The 12,951-nt window shown below is 39.5% G+C and overlaps 1 protein-coding gene and 1 long non-coding RNA gene across 2 annotated transcripts; one reads left to right on the forward strand and one right to left on the reverse strand.

Annotated features, from left to right (window-relative positions):
* Window positions 1-79: 79 nt before the first annotated feature.
* On the forward strand, window positions 80-4,002 carry LOC111339263 (uncharacterized). The gene has a single exon (XM_022945882.2). It carries the CDS (start codon window positions 218-220, stop codon window positions 2,312-2,314), a length of 2,097 nt encoding a protein of 698 aa, XP_022801617.2. The 5' UTR covers window positions 80-217; the 3' UTR covers window positions 2,315-4,002.
* A 1,653-nt stretch (window positions 4,003-5,655) lies between these two features.
* LOC148729359 (uncharacterized) lies at window positions 5,656-12,864 on the reverse strand. Its single transcript, XR_016002412.1, has 2 exons — window positions 12,539-12,864; window positions 5,656-8,049 (listed from the first exon to the last, which is right to left on the reverse strand). It is a non-coding gene; the product is annotated as an uncharacterized LOC148729359 (long non-coding RNA).
* Between the last annotated feature and the right edge of the window lie 87 nt (window positions 12,865-12,951).

Below are 12,951 nucleotides of genomic sequence, written 5' to 3' on the forward strand. Positions count from 1 at the left end.
GGCTGATTGATCGTATTCGTATGACACATGAAAACTTACCCAGGCGGGACTTGGCGGAAAACCGCTGAGAAAAATTACGTACTTCATTTGTGTTGCGCCTGAGTTATTAAGTTTGTCTGTGGGGAACAACAACATTTCCCTTAGAGGGAGAGGGAGAGGGATTTGAGAAAGGGATACTCCAATACCAGTCCTAATCTTTTTCTCTGATTTCTTCAAAATGTCTGCGAGTTCTTATTTCAATGTAGACTTTTCACCCATTGATTGTTCAAGGTATCGACAAATGCAGAATGAAGAATGGAGTCCGCAAAGTCCAGAAAGCGACCCAGACCCGAGTTTCGATTCCGACGAAGAGAACCCCGAATCAAATATGACTTCAATTAGCTCTGATCATGACTCCAGCTCTGGATTAAGTTTCTCCGAATCACCTCTTCCACGTGCTAAAAACTCATCAATTTCACACCAGTCAACCTCAAAAAGCCTTGTTTTGCAATCTCGAGGAAACAGAGTTCATTACGAGGGAAGGGAATGTACAAAATGGGTGAACAAATCTGTTCCCCGATCCAATTCACTTGTGATTGGAAAGCGTTCACGTGCTATAGGACTAAAAGATATCGATTTGACAAGAAACCTTGCAGCAAAACACATCCGAGAAGCTAAGGAGGCAAACAAAAGCCCTTCGAAAAAATACTTATTTAGCCCTCTGTCTAAACAAATGTCTTGCCCGACGTTTAGTACGCCCTTCGAATTCGTTGGACTATCTGATAGACATGGGGTGACTGGTAGAGGTGGTCCAACCGGTAAAGCTGGTCTAAATAGTTTTAGCCGGGGCTTGAATTTTGAATTAGTCTCACAAACAAAATCACCTTTAGTTGGCAGTCCAGTGAAGGAGGTATCACTAGATTCAGGCACTAATTTTGTTAAACTATTTAGTTGTGCCAATGAGGAAGATGGTTCTAATGAGGAAGGCATTCCAAACAAGGAATCTGACCATGACTGGTGGGAAGGATGTAAAAGTACAAAAACTCCAGTTGCCACCCAAAGTAGCTATAAACTCTGTTTATCATTTGTGCCAAAAGTGGCAGAAGTAATTGATCTAACAGTTGATGATGTGCTGTCAGATGGTAAAGCAAGCAATAAAAACAGGATTTCAGAACATGATGGCATTGCTGAGAAAGCTGATGATGTTTCTGTGCAGAATACAATTCATCAAGGTTATCGGCTTGTCTCTAGAAATGCATCCACAGAGAGGCAAGCATTTTCTTTCAGTGATGATGAGGATAGTGAATCTGGCCCCAACTGTCGGTTGAAAAGTGACAAGGAATCTTCAGAAGAGTTGCTTTTACCTGATCTAGCTTCCCAGAGAGAGAGACATTCCTTGCAAGGCTTTGTGAAGATGGGAATGGTTTTCACTCTATGTGCAGTGTTGCTCTCAGTATATCTGCATGTTAACCCTCACGGGTTTTGTCTGGATAGTGAGTTCACCAATAACATTTCTGGTATAGGGTTGGCACTCAAGTCAGAATTGTTTGGTCAACACATTGCTCAGAAGATTGTCACGGCAGCACTCAAAAATCACTTTGACTCCAAAAACACCAGGAAACCACTTGTATTAGCATTTCATGGATGGACTGGAATTGGGAAGAACTTTGTTGGCAATATCATCATGGAACATTTTTTCAAGCACAAGACCAAAAGCCCATTTGTGCACAAGTTTATCATTCCACTCCACTTCCCCCATCGATCAGAAGTAGAAATGTACAATCAACAGTTGTTGAAGTGGATCAGAGGGAATTTTTCACATTGTCAAAAAGGAGGTTTGTTTATATTTGATGAAATGGACAAAATTCACCTTGGCATGATGAATAAAATCAAAGATGCTCTCTTGGATTACCGCGGCAAGAAAGCAGAGACCGGCCATCAGAACATGGTCTTCATTTTCCTGTCCAATTCAGGCGGGGAAGCTATTAATCAGCATATATTAAAGCACATCCTTGATGGAAAACTGAGAGAATCTCTAACCCTAAAGGAACTGGAAGTTATTTTTTATGACATTGCAAAGAACATACCAAATATCTGGTTTGCAGACCTGCTGAAATTGGAAGTTATAGATTACCTAGTGCCATTCCTTCCTTTGGAACGAACACACTTGAAGCAATGTATCAGACGAGAACTTGCCAAGAAAGGGTACAATGTAAAAGAGTCTTTTGTTACAGAAATTGCTGATCAGATGGATTATTTCCCAGAAAGCCACCAGTTTTTTTCTGTATCTGGGTGTAAAAAAGTTTCATCCAGAGTTGACATGATTATGGAGTAAATGCTTTGTAGCTGTGGAAAGGGTCGTTTAGACAACAACACATATTCGTGCAGGGAGTGTTTTCAGTGATGAGAGGAGATAAAAGCGACAGAAATATTGTTCAAGTGGCACAGATGTGTTTAAAATGTGTTATAGTTGTACCCATTTGATCTAATTTTATTTTAGCAAAGATGCATTTTGCAGATTATTATGCCTGAAAGAAAAAAAACAAAGAAAAAACACTTTTTTGGCAAATATTTTAGGTTAGAATTGCATCATTGAATGAAATCTCACATTCTGATTGGTTAACAAAGGGAGTTACTCAGTGTGGAATTGCGAGTTGAAAAGGAGGCTGAGTGATATTGTTTCACATCTATGTAAACATAACAACTATACATGTTTTCTTTTTTCCTCATTTTTTATTGAATTATGCAATTCAAGGAAAATCCATCACTTGACTTGTGAATTCCAAGTTAAACTGCACTTGAAAACGGATATAGCACTCATCGATTTGTGATTCGTGCAGTTTTCAAGTGCAATTTAATGGGGAATTCTCCTACAAGTAATGAATTTTCCTATAAAACCTTTTTGCCAGTATATGTTTCTTTAAGTTGCACAGTCATTTAAGATTCAGAGAGAGAGAGAGAGTGATGTCAAAAATGTGCATATATGTGAACAATGGTGATAATGTTAGAAGGATTTGGTTTTTTTTTTTCAGAGAGGTTACAAGATGCAGTTCTACTTTTAATTAAATAGGAAATTAGCCAGGCTCTCACTTTGCAAATCAAAACTTCTGTTTTAAGTCATTGATGTCATTATCTTTCTTAATTCAACTCAACTGGAACATTTCTGGTAATGCAAACAATTTAAGCAAGAAATCCTAAAAGAGTCAGTCTTTTTGAAATACAGTCAGAGGAGCGTTATAATTCGCATGGTATTTTTGTTAAAAAAATAAGATAGGAATGAAATGAGCATGTAAAAGAAGTTGGTGAGAGATTGAATTTGTGCTGACTCTCATTACTAACAATGACTCCTAAAGTCTGTTTGGTAAGGAAGTTTTCTATCTCGTTACTGCACATTCTTTTTTTAGTTACTGGTAGCAAAGAGACTCTGGTTTTACATCAACAGAAGTTACCACCCACAAGCTGAGATAATATTGCCAGATAATGGCTTGATATCGCAAGATTCAAAGTTACTTTGTAATGATTAGTGTGAGAAGGGCTAAAAATGGGATTACTTTCAGTCGGATTACAAAATCAACCAAGTCATATCTTTGCTTTTCCCTCTGTTATGACATTCTAGTGTGCAGGTTACATGAATTGAAGAATATGAACATGCCAAGTTAAACATTAACAGTGTAACATCCGTCCAGAGTGACAAGTTGAAAGAAAGATTGTGATTGAACAGAGTAAATAAATAATTTAGCAATGGACATCCACTGGGTGGCTATTCTTGTCCACTGTTCCAGATCAAATTAGAATTTGGAATGTTGGTTTTTGTATTAATTTTATTATACTTTTAGTATTACTTTTAAGAGGATGAGCCTTCGAGAGAATTGTTTGAGATTACCAAAATGAATATGTAGAATTTGGTATTGCATTAGGACAAAACCCATCACCTGTGTGCTTGACAATGAACTAATAATGTAAAGAGATGTCACTTAGAGGAGCCTTACGAAGCATGCTGCTCATATAAAACTTTTTATGAAATGTTTTATTGAGTTTGAAATTTTCTTGACTTTGGATATTTGTGGAGTTTGTCATTTAAAAGTCAGGTCAACTTTTGACATCAATCATTTTTTTCCTTGAGCTGCTTGTCTGAGCATCAGTCATCAGTAATGCAACAGCCAAAGAGTAGAGAACATAACACTTCTAATTCTTTGTTTGAGGAAAATAGAATGTCTTCATGTAGGTTTCTGTTACTTGTCAAAAAACAAGTAACTTTGTAAATCAAAGTAAGCCTGGTCTTGTACATTCTTAAGGTTTTCTTGTGATTTAAATGACTTGCATTTCTGAAAAGTGGCAATCCATGACAAGATTTCTAATTATTGTCAAGGAGAAATCATTGAGAAACATGTTTGACTTTCTAAATTGAAAAAATCAAGTAATTAATTGGTGTATTTATAAAAGTAGGTAAAACTTTCATTTTAATATCTAAGTCACTTCAAGGTCAATTTAAATAGCATTGTGGAGTCCTCATTTAATTATTTAATCACCCAACTTTTTAAAGCTTTATTAACCTGTCTTTTTTATGAGTGAGTGACCTAGATTTCTGAGATGGGAGCATTTGCATACTTAGTGATTCTAGCTTGAGAAGAAATAGTAAATTTCCCTTTTCCATGCAGTCAAGTGGTGGGAATGAGTGAAAAGTAGGGTGTGAGAACAAATTGAAAGGCTGATTTTCTGTTGCTGGTTGACTGACTATTGATGCATGAAATTATCATATGAATCAATTGAAATCCAAACTGGGAAATATCAACTGCATAGAGTAATTATCGAGGACCTGCCAACATTGCCATTGCAACTATTGCTGATAAGAAACCAATAGCAATGTGGCACATGCAATTACGTGTTGACCATTAATTATAGAGATCAAGTGAAGCATGATATCTTTACCCCCTTCAGTGAACATTTAACAATTATTCCATGAGCATGCATTGAATATGAGATGATAGATAGCCAATGAGGTGCGTAGCACTGAGTTGGTTATAATCATCTCATATCCAACAAGCGCGAGTGGAATAATTGTTTTATTATAAACGCCACCAAGAAATTATTATTTTGTGAGAAGAAACCGTGTTTTTAGCTCCTGTTTGATTTTAAGCTAACGCATACGCTTACCATATTTGTAGATTATGGTATATTGGCTCATATACCATAATGGCTAAGCCAAAAAAAAGTCTTGAATTGCATTATCCAATGATCCAGTTTTTAATAAAGTCTAATAACTCTCTTCTGTGAAGAGGCAGTATTTAAAATTTGTATTTAATCAAGGGATTTTGTACTATAATGTCATCAAAGCTAAATTCAACTTGTTTAATATGCTAAATTAGAAAGAAAATTCAAAACTTTTGGACTTTGTTACGAGTTGAAATACCATGAGTTGGGTTAATATGTAGCCAAGCACACTATTTGGAAATCTTGATTGGCATTTCATACAGTTCTGTTTGATTACTTCAGTGGTATCAAACGACAAACGGACCATCCCAAGTCTATTAATGAGACAAACTTTATTTTCAAGTCTTGATAATATCTGTCACTTGTTTGCTTATCTCACTAGTGAGAGATTTCATCAACACTCAAAGATGAAGTTTGTATTTATCCAAGTCCATGAAATATCCCTTACAAATACACTAACTCAAATTGGCATTGACAAATACATCAGGTGTTCTTTATTCACATGCCAACCGTCAGAGGAATACAAGTGGTAAGGATGTGAAGGTAGCAATTACCACACACAACATGGCTGAGCTAGGCATTTAATTATTTACAATAATTAGCTGATACAGTTCAACTTGGTCAAACACACCCACATAGTTCTGCTAATGGCCAGATTTTCTTAAGATTCAATCTGCTGCATCTCCATTGCCAATAAAGTTTGAAATCTATTAACATTAAGCCAGTTATTTAAACAAAGTTAAGCCCTTGTCTAACAAAACCATGTTCAAAACTATCTTGAATTTGGCTGAATCTCTTTGATATGAACATTTGCTTTTGTAAACAGGGTCAGGGGGGCTAAAAGCTGAGAGTGAAAGGACATTAATTTAATGAAAACCCTCTTATAGAGAGTAGGTAAGGCCCACTGCTTGCATAAAACTATGGTTTGGGTTAGACCTTGTGTAAATAACTGGCCCATTGAGTTTGACTTAAAAACATATCAAATTGAAAGCTCGGTTCTCTTAAGTTCTGTTATTTCAAATAAAAATCCTCCAATGAAAAGCGGAAATAAGACAAACTTTTAGCGGTGGCTGCCTTGGAAGTTGTCTTAAATTTAATTATGGCAATGGCTAACAGATTCAAATCAATATCAAGGGGGTATATTTGACCAGTTTTAATATTCTAAGACCCTTTATGGAACTGCTGCCAATAAGTTGGAAAACTGTCCTATTCATTTCTGTATTTTTACAACTGACTGTGAAATCTACAGAACATTCTGAGTCTTTTCCTGCCGACTGGTCATCTATGAAAATAATCAGGCACAACAGAGATGATTTTGACCCTTGCAAATACATTTCTTGTAATTATGGAACTCTGCATGCACTAATATTTCCAAGGTGATACCAGACTAAAGAATCATTTACGTGACAAAGGAATCCATGACAAAGGAATGCCCTTGTCTCAAAAGGCCTTGATTCTCCAAAAAGTTCACAAAATATTCCTCCAAAACCTGCATAAGACCCTACTAGAGATGTATTGTTTGAAATAAGAATTACCTTAAAAAGTAGCAGCTCCAACAAAGGGCTAATTTAACAATTCAACTCATTTTGACACCCCACAAATTGCAAACTAGATTAGCTGTCGGTACCACAATTGAACCACAACTCCACTTTAAACCTATACATAAACTTTAAGCTACTAACAAAACAAAAATGAATTGCTACCTCACATTATGGAGAGGCAATAACAGTTGCATCTCCTTGGGAAAATTATCTACACCTTCATCAATTTTCCCACACACACAAAACTTAAAAAAATTACAGTTAAATAGTACTTATATGGCTAACTTACGTTCGTCTAAGAGAAGGGGTCTAAGAAATTAATGTACATTTAACTGTATGATCCTAGGGGTTACATAAAGCAACACAGAGATGGTTTGCCTGCTACAGTCAACATACAGTATTTAAAACACATCGAGTTCTTGTTAAAACTTACTTAAGTTCATTTTCATGCAATTCGCATCTGTTACCTAATAAAGTATTTTTTGGCAGGCAGTATTACCTTCGACTTGAATAACCACTAACAAGTTATCAATTGTTTTTGTAAACATAACAACAACAATGGTAGACATAGTAGGAACCAGCCAGAAGGGCTTCAAGTGAAGAAAATTTGCAAATGACCATCTGGAAAAACTTAGACCAAAAATTTCAAGATGTAAAAACCAAAATATAGTGGTTCTCCTTTAACATCAAGTTATCAGTATTTTAATTAAAAAAAAAAGTAGGAAATTGGTTCAAGTACAGTAACAGCATAATTTTCTGTGTCTGAATAAAAAGAAAAACAGCTCTGATCAGAAAAATAAAGCACAATAATCCAGTGTATTTTCAACAATCAAACGGTGTCTAATGATAAGAAAATTTAAGAGACTATTCAAACACTCTTCCCTACTACAATGTAAAATCTAGGTTGTAACATTTTATCAGTTTTGCACTCTGTTCAAACTATATTTTTGACCTTTTTAAGACACATCTGATGTCAGTGGGAACATTGTCACTGCTGGAAAAATCTTAGTTTGTGTTTTCGCATTTTGCCTCATATTAATAAGATGTTTCAAGTTTGTGTTTAATATCTCGCAAAGTTTGTAATGCTATTCCTGTCATGTTCCTGTTGGATGTTTAAACTTGCTTAAGACAATATTTTCCAAGGCTGTGATGTATGGAGCATGCAAAAAGCTAATCAAGTGTTTTTTGACAATGGCACAGACTTAGGGCAGAACTAGAGCCTTTAAATTCACAAACAAATCTTCAAATTATAAAGGCGTTCTATGCAGTTTTGCATTATACAAACATCACTTTTCCAATAAAACTAGAGCGTTTTTATCTCTTGTGTGTTGTCAAAATTGTTATAGTTTGTACTTTGTACCGAGTCACGTGACGGGCAGTAAAAAGGCACTTGAAGTTCTTGAATGAATGGCGTCGTTCGGATCTTTTACGCTCGCCGATAAATAACACAACATGGTGTCAGAAGTGGGATATTGAGTCCCTTGACGAGAAGAATAACTGGATAGTCGAGGCCCTTAGAGGAAAATACAGGAGAGTTCTTTGAGGTTACTCGAGCGGAGCTAAATATTGACAAAAGAGAAATTGTTCGCCGCGACAGCAGAAGAAACCCGGGAAGTAAGCGTACTACTGTTCTGGAGGAATCATGGCTAACAAGATTACTGCACCCGAAATGTTCGATTTCAAAAAGCCAGACGAGTGGGAAAAATGGATTCGTCGGTTCGGTCGATATCGGATGGCGTGTGATCTACACAGAAAAAGCGAAGAAATTCAAGTAAACACGTTGCTATACGCGATGGGCGATGCCGCCGACGATGTTATGACTACATTTGTGTTTGGCGATGAGGGAGACCGGCTAAAATACGACAAAGTAAAGGAAAAGTTCGACCAGTATTTCCTAGTCAGGAGAAATGTCATTTACGAACGAGCGAAATTCAACCAGCGAACCCAGGCTGACGAAACCGCCGAGGAATTCATCACATCGCTTCATTGCTTGGCCGAGCATTGCAATTTTGGCGCCCTGAAAGAAGAGATGATTCGGGATCGTATTGTGGTGGGAGTTAAAGATGCTACACTAAGTGAAAAGATGCAGTTGGAATCGACTTTGACTCTTGAAAAAGCTGTGAAAATGGCCAGGGAAAGCGAGTCAGTCAAGAAACAACAAGAAGTCATTAGGAGTGGTCAGCGGTCGACATCCACCGAAATCGATGAGATTGGAGCCAAATTCAGAGCAAAGTTGCAGAAGTTTCCACCAAAGAAACGTGGAGGTGTCGTTGGCGCTAGAGATAAGTCAAACCCCAGTGGCTGTTTACGATGTGGATTATCTGCAAATCACACCAGAGGGAATTGCCCTGCACTTAATTCTGTTTGTCATAAATGTTCCAAGAAAGGTCATTATGCCCGAGTATGTATGTCCCAACAGGTTGAAGAAGTTGTAACCGAGGATCAGTTTTCTGAGGATCCAGATACCAGTGTGTTTCTTGGAGAGATCGGTGTTGACAGCATGCAGGCACATCCGTGGAAAGCTGAAATCCTGGTAAATGGTTGCCCAGTTAGTTTCAAGCTTGATAGTGGGGCTGATGTTTCCGTCATATCAGAAAAGACTTTTGGTCTTTTGTCAATTCAGGAAAAGCTCCTTCCACCTGATAAGAAATTGTATGGCCCATGCAAAGTACCACTGTTTTGCAAAGGTAAATTTACAGCATCCCTTACGCATAACCTGCAACGCTGTGCTGACGAAATTTATGTGGTTCCTGGCCTTGAACAGTCCTTGTTGGGAAGAAGCGCGTGTAGCCGGCTCGGGACAATTGCTAGAATCTCTGGTGTTGACTCAAAGGACAGCAACTATGAGAAGAGATTCCCCAGCTTGTTTCAGGGGTTAGGATGCATGGATGGTGTTTACGAGATCAAGCTGGATGAATCAGTCACTCCATTTAATCTGTGTACCCCAAGGCGTATTCCTATTCCTTTACTACCTCAAGTGAAGAAGGAGCTTGAGCGAATGGAGCAAATGGGAGTGATAGAACAGGTCGATCAACCTACCCAGTGGTGTTCCCCGATTGTTGTTGTACCCAAAAGGAATGGCAGTGTCAGAATTTGTGGTGACTTTGTCCAGTTAAATAAGGCTGTTCAGAGAGAGGTCCACCAAATGCCAACAACTGAACAAACTCTAGCCAAACTGTCTGGCGCAAAGATTATGTCTAAGCTGGATGCAAATAGTGGATTTTGGCAGAGGAAGTTAGGTGAGAATTCAAAGCTGTTTACCACTTTTATCACACCATGGGGAAGGTACTGTTTCACAAGACTACCCTTCGGTATTTCTTCAGCACCCGAACACTTCCAGAAAGCGATGCAGAGGATCCTAGAAGGTCTCGATGGGGTGGAGTGTCAAGTTGATGACATCTTAGTATTTGGAGAGACCCAAGAGCAGCATGATAAGAGGTTGATTGCAGTACTGGAGCGGTTAGCAGATGCTAATGTTACCCTTAACCTGGAGAAGTGCAAGTTCTCAACAGATAAAGTGGAATTTCTGGGGCACGTGATCGGCAAAGATGGAGTGCAAATCGACCCCACTAAAGTGGAAGCTGTCGCACAGATGGGGGAACCAACTGACATTGCACAATTAAGGCGGTTCCTGGGCATGGTCAATCAAGTAGGGAAGTACATTCCTAACCTGGCGGACATGACAAAGCCACTGAGGGATCTTCTGAGTAAGAACAATGCATGGCTCTGGACTGGGGCTCAGCGGGAAGCATTCAATGCCGTAAAGAAGGCCCTAGTCTCTACGCCAACACTAGCCCTCTATGATCCAGCCAAAGAGACAAGGGTATCATCGGACGCTTCCTCGTTTGGTCTTGGAGCGGTTCTCACCCAAGCCCAAGAGGATGGCGGTTGGAAACCCGTTGCATTCATATCCAGGGCATTGACGCCAACAGAACAGAGGTACGCCCAAGTAGAAAAGGAGGCTCTAGCAGTGACATGGGCATGCGAAAGGTTATCGGACTACCTCATCGGTAAGCCATTTCATATTGAAACGGACCACAAACCATTAGTTCCTCTCCTGGGGTCAAAGAACTTAAATGAAATGCCACCAAGAATTCAGCGTTTACGAATGAGGCTGCTCAGATTCCAGTATTCCATCTCACACGTTCCAGGCAAGAGTTTGACAACAGCAGATGCTCTCTCAAGAGCTCCGATAAACCAGGAGCAGCAGTCAGGCTTACAAGAAGAAGAAATAGCCCTGTATGCGCACAGTGTTTTGAGTGAAATTCCAGCCAGCGACAGACGTCTGGAAGAGATAAGGGAACGACAAGAGGAGGATGAAGTATGCCGACAACTTGCAGCCTACTGCCAACTTGGCTGGCCAGAAAAAGATAGAGTTCCGGAGGCACTAAAAGGGTACTGGAGTGAGAGAGGAGAAATTACCTTAGTTCGTGGATTACTTCTGAAGGCTTCCAGAGTCATCATACCGTCCTGCATGAGGATAGAGATTCTTGATCGCTTGCATGAAGGCCATCAGGGCATCACAAAATGTCGCAGCCGTGCCAAGATGTCTGTGTGGTGGCCAGGCCTTAGTAGGCAGATTGAGGATATGGTTCAGGGATGCCGCAAATGCGCAGAACACCGATCTTCCCGAGCAGAACCCCTTATTCCTTCAGTGGTTCCAAACAGGCCATGGCAGATCATCGGAACAGATTTGCTTCAGCTAAAGGGCCGCACCTATTTGCTGGTCGTAGATTACTTCAGCCGATACATTGAGGTGGCCTTGCTTTCATCATCCCAGACTTCGCAAGATGTCATTCAGGCGCTGAAATCTATGTTTGCGAGACATGGAATTCCAGACTCTGTCAGATCTGACAATGGTCCTCAGTATAGTTCAGCTGAATTCATTAAATTTGCAAAGGAATGGGGATTTGCAAGTGTGACAAGCAGTCCAAAGTACCCCCAATCAAATGGGATGGCTGAACGGGCGGTGCAGACCGCAAAGTATGTCCTGAAGAAGGAGGATGATCCTGCTAAGGCGTTGCTTGCATATCGCTCAACACCATTAGAGAATGGTTACAGTCCAGCTGAGCTTCTGTTTGGTCGAAAGATAAGATCCAGAGTTCCACTTGCTGCGGTGGAGCTGAAACCCGGTTGGCCTGATTTGTCTATAGTCCGAGGTAGAGAGGAAGTTCGAAAGCAAGAGCAAAAGGCTTACTTTGATTCTCATCATGGCGCAAGAGATCAAAAGAAGATTCCTGTGGGAACCGAGGTTTGGATTCGAGACATGAAAGTCCCAGCGACCGTGACTCAAGAGGCTGAGACACCTCGTTCATACATTGTTAGCAGCCCCAGAGGAACTATCAGAAGGAACCGGAAGGACCTTACTCCGCTGTACCCTAGCAGTCCTGATTTGAGCAAGCAAGGTCCTAGCTTTCCTGATTCGAGCAAGCAAATTCCAGAGGCGATCAAGTTGGATGTTCCGGCAGCTGCTTGTGCAGCTGGTGCAACCACAACTAGATCTGGGCGAGTAGTCAGTGCCCCCAGAAGATTGGACTTGTGACTGTGCGGGATAAATTTATGAATTGAACAGTCCGATCTCTAAGTTTACACAGTTCATGTTATAAGTTAAATCAAACTTTATTACCTTCATGTTTAGTAGTTTTGGCTTCTCCCCGTAGTTTTTAAAGGGGGAGATGTTGTGTTGTCAAAATTGTTATAGTTTGTACTTTGTACCGAGTCACGTGACGGGCAGTAAAAAGGCACTTGAAGTTCTTGAATGAATGGCGTCGTTCGGATCTTTTACGCTCGCCGATAAATAACACAACATCTTGTATGGCAAATGTCAAATCATCAAGCAGCCATATATTTCATCAACACTCTCTCTTTTCTTGCTGGTCAGTTTGAAAACAGGGGTGCAAAAGAAAATAAGTAACAAGCTACTATCTTTTGAGCCCCCCTATAAACGTCTCTCTTGTGTTCCATTCAACTCCAGTCATGTTAATATTAGAGCTCAATTTCCATTAGGGATACACTTTGTGAATTGTAAGCATTCTGGACTAATCCCATCTAAGAAATACACCTTGTAATAAGGCAGGAAGACTGCCTAATTTGCAAAAAGAAAATGAACAAAAGAAAAGAAATAGAAAAAAATGCACAACTGACGAAGGGCTAATTAACGCTCGAAACGTCAGCTTTTGTAATCATTACGGTGGCCAATTTACCATTTCAACTTTGTTGA

The sequence above is a fragment of the Stylophora pistillata genome, chromosome 6, assembly GCF_964205215.1.
Source record: "Stylophora pistillata chromosome 6, jaStyPist1.2, whole genome shotgun sequence".
In the NCBI taxonomy this organism is placed as follows: Eukaryota; Metazoa; Cnidaria; class Anthozoa; order Scleractinia; family Pocilloporidae; genus Stylophora; species Stylophora pistillata.

What these genes read in the sequence shown, in the direction of transcription:
- LOC111339263 (XM_022945882.2), top strand. Translation starts at nt 218, where the DNA reads ATGTCTGCGAGTTCTTATTTCAATGTAGACTTTTCACCCATTGATTGT.